The 13,906-nt window shown below is 44.9% G+C and overlaps 2 protein-coding genes across 8 annotated transcripts in view; both read left to right on the top strand.

Moving 5' to 3' along the window:
* The window catches only part of Denr (density-regulated protein), a 16,514-nt gene extending 15,283 nt beyond the window's left edge, over positions 1-1,231 (top strand). Inside the window, exons 7-8 of the mRNA XM_005403074.2 lie at positions 705-844; positions 941-1,231. Coding sequence (XP_005403131.1) covers positions 705-844; positions 941-985 — 185 coding nt within the window. The 3' untranslated portion in view covers positions 986-1,231. The remainder of the gene's footprint in view (positions 1-704; positions 845-940) is intronic.
* A 6,140-nt stretch (positions 1,232-7,371) lies between these two features.
* Positions 7,372-13,906, top strand: part of Ccdc62 (coiled-coil domain containing 62) — a 36,946-nt gene continuing 30,411 nt past the window's right edge. For 5 of the 7 annotated variants that reach the window (XM_005403069.2, XM_005403070.2, XM_005403068.2 and 2 more), the window contains exons 1-3: positions 7,372-7,556; positions 10,418-10,610; positions 13,298-13,464. In XM_005403069.2, coding sequence (XP_005403126.1) covers positions 7,521-7,556; positions 10,418-10,610; positions 13,298-13,464 — 396 coding nt within the window. In that variant the 5' untranslated portion in view covers positions 7,372-7,520. Of the gene's footprint in view, positions 7,557-7,656; positions 7,852-10,417; positions 10,611-13,297; positions 13,465-13,906 lie in introns of those variants that run through there. The other 2 variants (XM_005403072.2, XM_005403073.1) reach the window with 2 other exon arrangements.

Here is a 13,906-nt window from a genome sequence, read left to right as displayed (position 1 = left end):
ACCTTGCGCTTGCCAGGCAAGTGCTTTTGCCGCTATGCTAAATCCCCAGCCCCTGGGCTGCATTTTTAATATGAAGATTGGGCCAAGGATATAGCCCAGCAGCACAAGTGCCTCCCTGGCATGTGCAAGGTCCTGAGTTTGATTCTCAGTACCAGAAAAAAAAAGATTTGTTTCTCTGCTGTACAGTTCTCTATTGTAAAAGGAGCCTAAAGGCCAGGCGTGGTAGTACATGTCTGTAATCCCAGCATTTGGGGGGCTGAGGCAGGAGGATCATTGCAAGTTTGAGGCCAGCCTGGGCTACAAAGTGAGCTCAAGGCCAGCCTGAACTGCATAGCAAGACCCTGTCTCTAAAAGACCAAAAAAAAAGGAGCCTAAAAAAAGGGACCATATTCCTACTTGGAGGTGTGTATGGAATGCCTGGAAGTCATGCATTCTGGGTTCATTTTGTTCTTAACTACATGAACTACATGACAGGGATAGGGTGGATGCTGCTATTTTTATATATTGAGCTTTTATTTTACTTTGAAAATGTATGTGGAATTAAAAACTCTGTGTGTGGTAGTTTAAATTATTCTGAAAGGAAGATGAAACCCACTACGACCATCTGTTTCATGAATTCAAAATGCAGGTTAAATTTCAAAATAGAAAAATATCTTTGATGCATAGTTCTAATTATAGTCTAACCTTTTCTTTAAAAAAAATAGAAATCGATCTTAAAGAAGCACAAAGATTTTTTGCTCAAAAATTCTCCTGCGGTGCCTCAGTAACAGGGGAGGATGAAATCATCATTCAGGGGGACTTCACAGATGACATCATTGAGGTCATTCAGGAAAAGTGGCCAGAGGTGAGTATGTAGGGCACGTGCACATGGAGAAAGTCATGGTGTTTTTCTTTTTTTTTTATGCCGGCGCTCATGATATATAATTTTTTGTGTTTATAGGTGGATGATGACAGCATTGAAGACCTTGGAGAAGTAAAGAAGTGATTTTGAAAACTTGTATTTAATGACCTGAACTGAGAGTTGTAAGGCCAGTGGGAGAGAGGCTTTTTAAAAATATATATATTTATCCTACAGTGAAACTGTAGCCTACCCTCGTCCTTGGCATTTTCACTGTTCTGTACAAGGCTGCTTGGTTTTTTTTTATTGCCAAAGTCTAATAAACAGGGAAGACTGTCATGCTTATGCATGAGTCAGAATTTAGTCAAATAAAACGTTTTTGGTCATTTGGTACTTTTCCTCTTTACCTTTTTTTTTAACTATTTTGACAAATTACTGTAGACTTTTTTTATTTTGTTCTGCTGGGGATTAAACCCAGGGCCTTATGTGTGCTGGGCAAGTGTTGTAGCAGTGAACTGTGTCTCTATCCCCAGTACTGGAGACTTCGTGGGAAGCGCTTCTGCAGGATTTTTACTGCACCACAGCGGAGGGTTTTTAAAAAGAATTTTAATGTCGCCTCCTTGTCAATGAAATCTCTTGTTTTGATGTGATGTTTTAGGATGGGTAAGACTCGTAGATTGTGGTTGAATTTGTTTCATTGTTATCATGAAAGTCCAATATTCGACAGCAGCATGCTGTTCAAGCTGTTCTGGAGATGAGTAGTAAAGTAGATAAAGCCTAAAGCCATGTGCACTGTTAGACTCAGTAAGCTGCTGCTTTGTTACTATCATGGAGTAATAATAATCTTGCTGAAAATTTATGGATGAGGGTGTTCGTCACAATGTTATATCAAAAAATTGCAGGTGATATAAATGAACAGTTGAAAAATGGTTACAGAAGTGGTGGTACATGATATAGTAGAATATTAGGCATATATTTAAAGATTATATTTTCCAAGAATACTTACAGACATTGTATCTTACTTTTCTCATTGCTGAGACAAAATACCTAACACCCAAAGTTAAAGGAGGAAAGGGTTATTTGGTTCATAGCGTGGGAGGCTTCGGTCCATGATTGGCTGGCTCCAGGGCAGGGTGGCGGCGCAGGAGAAACAGCTGATGGCCGGCAGAGGCACCAAGCCACCTTAGTAGCTTCTCTCTGCCCCTCTTATGTTCTGTCTCGGCCGCTGGACTTAGTGCAGGTGCCAAACCAGGCAGTGGACTGACTTACTCATCACAAACCCTTCAGCCCAGCGTCACACACTCTAGATCCAGCCACCTCTGAGAAAGCCCCACCTGTGACCAGATGAGGGTTTGGAGGGGCGTCTGGACACAAGCCATAACACACTGTTTGGTACGTTAAGTGGACACAGACTCAATCCATTTTATTTTATTTTATTTTATTTTCATTTTTTGTTTTTTATTTTTTTGAGACGTGGTCTCAGTATGTTGTCCAGGCCAGCCTTGAATTCTAATCCTCCTGCCTCAGTTTCCCCAGGGCTGGGATTACAGGCATGTGCCACCACACCTGGCTTCTAAGTCCATTTTAGACGTTCATTATTACTGTTCTGAGTGGAAAGTCACCGGGAGAACCGGGGAGTTCCTGTTCTGGCTACGATCCGTGCTTGACACACAGTCTGAGAGATAACAATTGACACATGCCCTACTGAAATAAAAAAGAAAACATGCCTTTCTTACAGGAGAAACAACGGCTTTAATGAGCACATTAGATAAACTTTGTTTTACATCAGGTACTACAAATTGGAAAAATTTGTGTTACTAAAAATTGCAGCTTAGCATGGTGGCATATGCCTGTAATCTCAGCTACTCAGGAGGCTGACCAGCCTGACGGTTTCGCCAGACCCTGTCTCATAATAATAATTTAAAAAAATGAAATTGGCAGAGGATGTGGCTTAGTGGCAGAACACTTGCCTAGCACATGTGACGCCCTGGGTTCAGTCCTTCGTACAGTACCTCCAAACAACCTCTGGGGAAAACAAAAACTAGAGAACTTTCAGTTAGAGCCAGGGCTGGGTGAAGAGGTAGGAGAAAAGGTGGGTGGAGAAATTTAGAACGCGTGAAATCAATGTTGCTCTTAAAATACAATCCCGAGCCTGAGGAATGCCTGTAATCCCAGAACTCAGGAGGGTGAGGCAGGAGGATCCTTGCGAATTTGAGACCAGCCTATGCTACAAAGTGAGCTCAAGGCCAGCCTGAACTGCATAGCAAGACCCTAAAAGAAACAAAAAGACAAAAATAAATAAATTACAATCTTGAATGAAAGACTTCTAAAAAATTATGTCAGAAAAATGTGAAATAAAGGTGTACATTTAAAAATGATACCCTGCATTAACTGAACTTTCCTGGTAGGGTTACCTAGTGAAGCAGATGTATTCATCAAGACCATTTACTGCCTGGGCGTGCTGGTGCACTGCTGTAATCCCAGCATTTGGGAGCTGAGGCAAAGGAACACAAGTTGAAGGCCAGTGTGATACCCTGTCTTCAAAAAAAGAAAAATTAGCCTGTGTTATATATGTATTCTTTTGGTGCTGGTAGATATCTATGCATATGTCAACATATGATGTTAGCCAGTTGCAGTGGTGCATGCGCATAATCCTAGGACCCCAGCAGGCTGAGGCAGGAGGCTTATTAATTAGAGACCACTCTGGGCAATTTAGTGGGGTAGAGCATCTGAAAATAAAAAGGCTGTGGATGTGGATCAGTGTGAAGGCCTTGAGTCCAGTGTCAGTCCTGCAAAAACAACCATATATGTGACTTCATGAAAAATATTCCAGGGGCTGGGGATTTAGCTCAGTGTCACAGTGCCTTCCTGGCAAGCATAAGGTCGTGAGTTCGATTCCTGGTACTGGAGAAAAACCAAAAGAAAAAAGAAAAAAATTCTTAATGTTCCCAATTCTTGGCAAATGCAGTTCCAATCCATGTACAGCTAGTGGATGCCCTGCAGTCAGAATTGTCCTTGCAGGTAACATACATGTGAGGGTTTTTTTACTTAAATTTAAAACGCTGTATTTCAGTCTCCGATTAAGGGGCTGGGGATTTAGCTCAGCGGCACAGAGCCTGCCTGGCAAATGCAAGGTCGTGAGTTTGATTCCCAGTACCAGAAAAAAACCAAAAAAGAAAAAAAAAAAAAAAACCAAAAAATCAATCTCTGATTAAAATGTCCATATTTCAGGCTAGGGATATAGCTCAGTGGCACAAGCACCTGCCTGGGAAGTGCAAGGTCCTGAGTTCAATTCCAGGTAGCAAAAAAAAGTCCATATTTCATAAATTGACTTTAATTAACATCCTCAGTCTAGTATTTTTTAACAAAGCATATGAATCTTCAAGTGGCCTTGCCCTCAGTATGTATAAGAAATTTGCTGTGATTAAGTTAGCAATTTCAAATGCACATAGTTTTATTTTTTTTGTACCAGAAATCGAACTCAGGATCTTGTGCTTGCCAGGTAGGTCCTGTGCCACTGAGCTATATCCTCAGCCCAAGATTTTTTTTTCTTTTGGTACTGGGAATTGAACTAAAGACCTGCTTGCCAGGCAGGCGCTGTGCCACTGAGCTATAGCCCTGGCCCAGCAAGTATAATTTTAATATGTAGTATTTTTTTTTTTCCACTACCGGGAATTGAACTCACCACCTTGTGCTTGCCAGGCAGGTGTTGTGCCGCTGAGCTAAATCCTCAGCCCCTTCATTCATTTTCTAAAAAGCAATTTTAAGGTCCAGTTGGTTATTACATAAAAGTCTCAAGTAAACTGGGCATGGTGGCACACACCTGTAACCTCAGCATTTGGAAGCTGAGGCAGGAATATCATGCGTGCAAGTCCAGCCTGGGCTACGTAGCAAGAATGTCTTAGGGAAAAAAAAACGTTCAAGTCAGCTGTGCTTAAGATATGACCTGTGAATCATGTACTGCAAACATGTACTAATAAAAGTTAAAAGCTAAAAGATCACAAATTAGTTGAGTTCTCCCTTTTCTGTCTTTACTAAATTCCTTTTCTTGGGAATTCAAGATTTTTTGTTTTGAAGGAAACCTGTGGGGGTGAATGTAAAGCACTGAGATTTTAATTTGCACCTAGTCATCATACTCCTCTGGCCATGTTCACTTACTGTTACTCCTGATCTCTCACTGTCCTCTGCATGCACGCACTGCCTGTGCTGGGTGTATGGCTGCCTGGTGAACAGTGGCGTTTCAGGGCTTACTGCAGTCATCTGAGAAGCTGGTTTGGTGGTTGGGTTGTACATTTGTTTCTTTGCAACATTGGGGATTGAACCCACAGCCCTGTGCATGCTAGACAAGGGCTGTGCCACTGAGCTACACTCCCAGTCCTTTCTCAGTTTTCACACAGGGTCTTGCTAAACTGCCCAAGCTGACTTCAAACTTGGATTCCTGCCTCAGTATCATGAATAAGTGGGATTTTTGGTGTATTTTTCATGATAAAAGCCTGGCTACCTGTTCTTGTGTTTTGTTTTTGGGGTATGGAGGAATTGAACTGAGGCACCCTGCAGAGCATGGAGCTACATCCCCATCCCACTCCTTTTTTTTATTTTGTATTTTGAGACAGGGTTTGGCTTTGTCGCTAGGTTGTCCATGCTGGTCTTAAACTAGCGATCCTTCTGCCTCAGCCTCCCCACCTCAGGATCACAGGTGTGTACCACTGCACTTGGCTCTGACTAGCTGGTTTGTTGTTTTGACGTGGGGTCTTTATGTAGTCCAGGCTAGCCTTGAACTCATAGTGGTCCTCTTGCCTCAGCCTCCAGAGTGCTGGGATTAGAGGCATGTGCTACCATGCCTGGCTGGCTAGCTGGGTTTTGCTTTTGTTTGGTCTTTTTTGAGACAAGGTCTTAACTATGCAGTTCAGCCTGGCCTTGAACTCACTTTGTAGTCCAGGGTGGCCTCAAACTCAAAGCGATCCTCCTGCCTCAGCCTCTCCAGTGCTGGGCTTACAGGCGTGCACCACCATGCCTGGCTGGCATGTTTTAATGGCTAGTCCAAATGTGCTTCCTTGGTTTTAATTTCTAAGACACTGTTTTGGTTTTTCTAAACTAAGGTAGATGTCACTCAAACCAATAAAGATTCAAGGCAAGATACCTGTCTTGGTTACTTTTCTCTCGCTGAGACAAAATACCCAATGTCTAAATTGAAGGAAAGGTTTATTTAGCACACAGTTTCAGTCCAAATTCAGCAGGCTCCAAGACAGGTGGCACATGGCAGCGAGCAACAGTTCATGGCAGCAGAGAAGAACAAAAGCAGTAAGAGCAAATCGGAGGAGCAGAAAGACCAAGCCTCTTTCCTTCCCTCATGCTGTATTGTGGCTGCCTGCCCCAGGGCGGGTGTAGCACTCACCCATAATCCCAGCATTGGACCATGAATCAATCATGAACTCTAGAATCCATGCCCGTGACTGCATGAGGCTTTGGTGGGACATCTAGACAGTTTTTCCATTTTCAGATGGTCTCTCATGAACACAAGGATATGTGCTTGCTAATTCATTCTCAGCCAGAAAGTAACCGAAATACTTGGTGATCGGCCTTTCCTCTGACCCTTTCTAATGGTTGAGCGTTAGGGAATGGACCTCCAGGGGTTCAGTGTGATTAGCAACTTCTCCCGACCCAGTTCCTTTTCTGCCTAACAAGAGGAAAAGGGAAAGAGGGGTGACTGTGGAACATGTAAAAGGCTTATTACATTCAACCCCAAAATGTCTGTTTTGTGAGAAATTGCCACGGTTCTCACTGACGATCAAGAGCAAAAATACATTTTTCCAATCTTCCGTGTCTCCTGGTGTCGGCCGGTCTGCTAGAGCGGCCAGGACTCCGCATCTGTCTCCTCTCATTCATCCACCCGCGTGCCAAGTCCTGTTCTCAGGGCCAGGTGTTCCCGGCAGGAAACAGGGCTGAGCTCAGTGAAGGAAGGATGTGGAAAGAGTGAGCAATTTAAGTCGTGAAGCCAGAGGGTAGCCTGGCCCAGGGTCACACACCTGTAATCCCACCTGCTATGGAGGCAGAGGCAGATGGATTGCACGTTGGAGGCTAACCGAGACGACTTTCGAGACCCTGTCTCAAATTTTTAAATGGGTGGGATGTAGCTCAGGGGTAGAGCGCTTGTCTAGCATGTGCGAGGCCCTGGGCTCCATGGGGACCTACCAACAACCTTTAACTTGATTCACTTTCACTGGGTGATGGTGAAGAACTGGCCCTGTGCTCAGCCGCATGGAGGCACATGCCTCTAAGCACAGCACTCTGGGAAGCTGAGGCAGGAAAACTGCAGTCTGAACCCAGTATGCGCAATTTAGAGATCTAGCGAGACACTGCCGCAAAATTTAAAAAATAAAAAAGGGGTTGGAGATGTACTTCAGTGTGAAGGCCCTGGAACGTAAAGGAAAAAACAAGAGGGCCTGGGAGAACCCGCCAAAGCCGAAGACGGAACCACGAGCGACCCTGGGAGCTGGAGCGCGGAGGCGAGGCGCGTGGCCCCTTCGCGACGCCGTAGGCGCAGCCGGCGGTTAAGCCGCGCGCGTGGCGGCGAGGGCTCCGCGCTGGGCTCGTCCCGCTGCTCCCGCCAGCGCCAGGCGTGCCCATGGCGTTTCTGAGGTGACGCTGCGGCAGCGACTCCCCGCGGGCGCAGGCAACACCTATGAACCCTTCGGCGACCTTCCTCGCCCGGCGCCAGGTGCGCTCGGGCGGGGGCGGCGGACCGCGGGGAGAGCCGTGCGGGTGGGCCCAGCTCCTGGCTGCCGCCCACTTCCGGTGCGCCGCAGAAACGGCTCGGTGCCGGCGGAACCCGGCTTCAGCTCCGCCTCGGGGCCCGGGGGGACGCTTTGACGGTGACAGCTGGCATTTTAGCGCGGTGTCCCGCTCGGTGGCGCTCGCCCTCCTGGCGAGTGCGGGGCGCCCTTAATTCCGTCTAAACAGTCCCGAAGGGAATTGCCAGAGTCTGCATTCGTCAGGATGGGAGATAAACGAACGTTCGTTTCTGTTATTGTTTTGTTGTTGTTGTTGTTGGTTTATGGGGTTTTTGTTGTTGTTTTTTTGAAATGGGTGTATGTACCCCAGGATGGTCCCGAAGTTGTGATCCTCCTGCCTGAACCTCCCCAAATGCCGGGATTACAGACTTGGGCCAACGCTCCCAGCTAAAACGAACATGTTTGGCTTATTCATTTTCCCGCACTGGAATACGTGCTTGCGCGGTGTGCGCAGGGCTGTGTCCCCCACCCCTGGCGCTCCATAAATACTTGCAGGCTAACGAATTCAGGTCTGAGTCCAAATTACGTTTTCTGAGTTTAATTACTGATAAGCAATTACAATTCATTTATCACTATATATTTGTGTCTCTGTATCTGTCTATACAGTGTCTATCTTTTTTGAGACAGACCCTTCCTATATAGTCGGGGCCAGCCTTGAGAACTCTTCAGGTAGCCCAGCAGGACTTGGACTCCTGGTCCTCCTGGGCCTTTACAGGCATGTGTGCCAGTACACTCAGTGCTATGTACAAATCTTGTTTTTCAAAAAGCAGTAGTAATCCTAGCACTCTGGGAGGCTGAGACAAGAAGATCCCAAATCCAAACTCAGTCTGAGCAATTTATCAATTTATGGAGATCCTGGTTTAAAAAAAAAGCAATAATGATGTTCATGGATCTTTGGTGGACGTTTAACTTCTGGCTTTAAGATACGCTTAAAGTAACACTTCGTGGATGGGAAGAGTGTCATAACTCAACAGCACCATAATTTAAAATGTGTTTTATAGTCTTAAAAATTGCTAATGTGTGTGATTATTGAGTGCCAGGCACTGTGTTAAGTGCTTTACAGAGCTTTTTCTGGCTTAAGCAATTTTATAATGTTAAGCTGTTCTACATTTTACAGGTGAGAAAGCTAAGGGTTAGAGAAGTTAACTAACTTCTACCTCTAGAGCTACATTTTGCTAAGACAAACTTCAGTGCACTAGACTTTAAAATGACGTGTGCTTAAAAGGAATTATTGTGAACCCAGCCTGGTGGCACATGTCCGTAATCCCAGCAGTCTGAGGGGCTGAGGCAGGAGGACGCCAAAGTCTATCCTGGGCAACTATTTCTAAAAAGCAAAGAAACAAACAGGATATAGCTCAGTGGAAAGCTGGATTCAATTTCCACACTGCTAGACAGAGAGGGAGGGAGGGAGGGAGAGAGAGAAAAAGAGAGAGAGAGAGAGAGGTTATTGTAGATAATATTGTTAGGTAAAGCCAGGGATGGTGCTAAAGACCTGTAATCTCAGCACTCTGGAGGCTGAGGCAGGAATAGTGCCAAGAATTGAAGACCAGCCTCGGCTACATAATGAGTTCAAGGCCAGCCTGAACTGCATAGCAAGATCCTGTCTCAAAAAAATATTGTTAGGTATGAAAATGGCATTGTGACTATATAAGGAACGCTCATTTTAGATATGTATATTGGAGTATGGGAGCATATAAGGAGAAATGATGTATTTCTTATAAATAATGAAGAGGAAAAAGAAAATTGAGCAGATATGTAGCAAAATCTTCTTTTATATATATTTTTTGGTGGTACTAGGGATTGAACTCAGGGCCTTGTACATAGTAGGCAAGTGCTCTACCACTGAGCTACATCCCTCACCCTTTTAAAATATTTTAGATGCCCGTCTGGGATCAAATGTGCAGTTCTCCTACCTCAGCCTCCCAGAGTGCTGGGGTTACAGGCATGGCTGCCACATGCAGCTATAAGATTTGTTTTGGAGTTTGGGTCAGTAACAATATTAAATTGTTCTTGGTAGATCGAATGTATGTTGATGTGTCAGATATAGCTGAAATAAATATTTAGGATCTAATTCTTTTTTCGGTGAGTAGGGGAGTGTACTGGGAATTGAACTCACAACGTCGCACTTGCCAGGCAGGTGCTGTGCCACTGAGCTAAATCCCTGGCCTGACCTAATTCTTTATAGGCTAACGTTTTCATTCTTTAATAACAATTATTTATATCTAACCAGTACTTCATGTTTATCTTTACTTTTTTACTCCAGAACTGCTGGGGCAGGGCCTGAGAACACAGATCAGTGTAGTTCATGGGCTTAGCATGCACAAGGCCTTGGGTTCAATCCCCAGCACCACATAATAAACAAAATTAGTAGGACAAGGTGGAAGATAACATTGTTGGTTGATAGCAAAGGTGGGGAAAAAAGCAGAAATGTGTTTGTGATTTACCAGTGGAAGATTTTTTTTTTTTGAAACAGAGTTTCACGTAGTTCAGACTGGTGTGTTGAACTCACTGTGTAGCCCAGGCCGGGATTACATGGGTGTGCTGCCACACCCGGCTTAGAAGCAGTTTTACTTTTTAAGAATTGTGTGTGATAGGACTGGAAGCGATAGAGGCGGGTGCATGCTGGGTTTGAAGGTGCATCGTACGTACTTTGATGCACTGTTATTAAAGGAATAAAATTTAGCTGTTCAGAATGGGCAACAAAAGAATATAATTATTTGGAAAATATGCTTTGGCTGGTTTACATTACTGAGTTTTCTTTTGCTGAAAAACCACTTCCCATGTTTAGAACATCGGGTCAGACAGTGAGAATTCCACCATTGAGAAACAGCGCAAGGAGCTGCAGCTGCTCATCGGAGAACTGAAAGACCGGGATAAAGAGCTCAACGACATGGTGGCGGTGCATCAGAGGCAGCTGCTGTCTTGGGAGGAGGACCGGCAGAAAGTGCTGACGCTGGAGGAGCGCTGCAGCAAGCTGGAAGGTAGAAACACTCCCGGCAGCGGGGGGCGCCCTTCTCAGCGCCGGCCTGTTGGGAGGGCCCGAGAGGGATTCGGCGTACGCCCTGCAGAGGGCGCACCTTCCCGGCCGCTGCCCGCGGTGCAGGAGCGCAGCGGAAGCGGCTGGGCGACCCGGGAGAAGCCGTCTGGGCAGGCGTAGGAAGAAAGACTCCGTGCGGCTGAACAGCCTCTCTCTTGAGCTGAGGAAGTCGAAACTTTTGGTGTTGAACTTGAGCCTAAGTACCTAAAATAGTTGTCTTTTTAATCTGTAGCACTCTCACACACAGCTTGCGTACGTTTTCTTTTGTACTGTATTTTAATTCTGTCACCCTTTTAGTGCTGCCTTCAATTTCAGTGTCCCGTTGAAACCAGATTGTTACTACAGTGGAAAACGCTAGGTCTTCTTAACAATCATGCAGCATCTGTTCTACTTACATTGCATAAAGGTGATACAGGCAAACAGGACATACAGTTTTAACATTTCCTTGATGACCATCTGACTTTCACACTTACACTCACACATAAACACACACAGTATTTAAAATACTTGCTTGAAAAAAGAAATAAGGTGGGCCTAGTGGCACACTCCTATAATCCCCGCACTCTCGGAATCTGAAACAGGGTGATCTCAACTTTGAGCTCAGCCTGGACAACTCTGTTAGATCCTATCTCAAAATAAAAAAAAATTTAAAAGGCCTGGAAATGTAACTCAGTGCAAAGGCCTTGGGTTCAGCACACACACACACACACACACACACACACACACACACACATAAAATGAGCAAGACTTGAACAGACACTTCAAGGAAAGGAAAATCAAATGGCCTACAAATATATTAAGAACTTTTCATTAGTAATTAGGGACTCCTGGTACAAAAAAAAGTAAGGAAATGCAATTTTTTTTTTTAGGAAATGCAAATTAAAACCATAGTGAAGCTGGGCATGGTGGTGCACACCTGTAATCCCAGCACCTGGGGAGGCTGAGGCAGGAGGATCGTTTGGAGTTTGAGGCCAGCCTGGGCTACAAAGTGAGCTCAAGGCCAGCCTGAACTGCATAGCAAGACCCTGTCTTGGAAAGATAGATAGATAGATAGATAGATAGATAGATAGATAAATAAATAAATAAAACCATAGTGAAATGCCATTTTACATTTACCAGACTTGTAAAACTAGGGGGCTGGGGATTTAGCTCAGTGGCACAGCGCTTGCCTGGCAAGCGCATGGTCATGAGTTCGATTCCTGGTACTGGAAAAAAACAGACTGGTAAAACTTGCCAGATGTTAGTAAAAATGTGGACCCCTATCATCCCCCCAAATGCCCCTGCTGTGTCTGATCTTGGGAGCTAAGTGGGTTGGGCACTGTACCTGGATGCAAGGACAGGGGCACAGGGAAGGCCCGGATGCTGCTGGGAGGAGTCACGTGACACAGCTCCTTTGGGCAGTCGTTTCAGTGTCTAGTAAGGCTGCAGAGAAGCAGGCCTAGGAGGGGTGTTCAGCAGTTGGGACATGTTCCAGTGGTGACCCAGGAATTCTGCTTCTGCATGCTCACACTCTAATGTGCAGTGAACTGCCTGAGGATCTTACCAAGATGGAGATTATGGGCTGGGGTTTAGCTTAGTGGTAAACTGTGTGTGTCACATTTTGAGTTTTTTGTTTTATTCTTGAAACAGAGTCTACCTATGCAGTTCAGGCTGGCCTTGGACTTATGATGTAGCCCAGGCTGGTCTCAACCTCACAGTGTCCCTCCTGCCTCAGCCTCCCAAGTGCTGGCATCACAGGCATGTGCCACCACATCTGGCATTTGAGGCCCTGACATTTTTGAGGCCCTGAGTTCAGTTCTTAGCATGAACAACAACCTGATACAATAGGTTTGGGGCCCAAAAGTCTCTATTTCTAGCAAATTCCTCAATGATGCCATGATTGCTGGTTCAAGGACCATATTTTGAGTAGCAGCATTCTAGAGAAACATGGAAATATGCACCAAGACTCATATAAAAATATTTATAGCAGCATTACTTATAATAGCTGTGGGGGCTGGGGATTTAGCTCAGCGGCACAGCGCCTGCCTGGCAAGTGCAAGGTCGTGAGTTCGATTCCCGGTACTGGAAAAAAAACCCAGAAAAAAAAAAAAAAAAAAAAAAAAAAGTAATAATAATAGCTGTGAAGTGGAAATAACCCACATGACCAGCAGTAATAGAATTGATAAATTCTGGTGTATCATTCAGTGGACTAATGGCAGTGTTAATAGCAAATATGAGTTATAACACTGTGGGTGAGTCTCAGGACACAATTTTAAATGAAAGATGCAAGTAGGAAAATCATACAGTACACTTCCATCTGTATATGCTTCAGATTAAACCACATTTTTAGGAATGCAGTCACAGCTAGTAGAACAATAATAAAAAGCAAGGAAATGATTGAGGTCAGGGTTGGGGTGGGAGGTAGAGATGGGAGAGGCTGTGTTCAGGTTGTAATGCCTGGGGGGCTTCAGGGTTCCTGCCAGCGTTGGTTTCCTAAAGTTCAGTACTGTGCATTTCACAGGAAAACATTCTGAAAGAACTGTCTTCTAAAAGTTCTTTGGCACACTTTCGCTTTTTAAACCACTGACTTGGAAAATACTGTATGTCAAGCTTCAGATCCAACCACAAACAAGTTGGTGAAATTTCCCACAGGTGAACTGCATAAGAGAACCGAAATAATCAGGTCACTCATGAAGAAGGTCAAAGTCCTGGAGTCCAACCAGATGGAATGTCAGACTGCTCTTCAGAAGACTCAGCTGCAGCTTCAGGAGATGGCTCAGAAGGCAACGCACTCTTCCCTCCTCTCTGAAGACCTTGAGGTTGGTTTTATTTTCTGAGAACTTTCATCAGCTCACACTTCGTTCTTCAGTTATTAAAAACTTAAGATTGATTGCCAGGAATGGTGGTGCATACCTGTAATCCCAGCACTCAGGAAGCAGAGGCAGGAGGATCGCTGTGAGTTTGAGGCCAGCCTAGGCTATGTGGTGAGTTCAAGGCCAGCCTGAGCTCATAGTGAGAGCCTGTCTCCCCGACCCCCCAAAAAAGCTAAGCTTGAAATGTTTTCATTAAAAATACATGTATGAAAGTGTACGTGTATGTTTGTGTGACATTCTGCATGCATCCGTTCTAGCTTTGCTTCTTCCTACTGTTTCGGAAAACGGCACGTCACTGCCCTGTTCTGGAGACCAGGCCTTCTTACAACCCTTGCTTAACTGTTTTGCTGCTTGGTTTAGTAGCATCTGCTCTTATTGGCAATGCATT

This window comes from Chinchilla lanigera, unplaced genomic scaffold (genome assembly GCF_000276665.1).
Source record: "Chinchilla lanigera isolate Chin_1 unplaced genomic scaffold, ChiLan1.0 scaffold00081, whole genome shotgun sequence".
NCBI classification, from domain to species: Eukaryota; Metazoa; Chordata; class Mammalia; order Rodentia; family Chinchillidae; genus Chinchilla; species Chinchilla lanigera.
The sequence above is the reverse complement of the archived record's forward strand: the minus strand, read 5'-3'. Positions and strand labels throughout refer to the sequence as shown.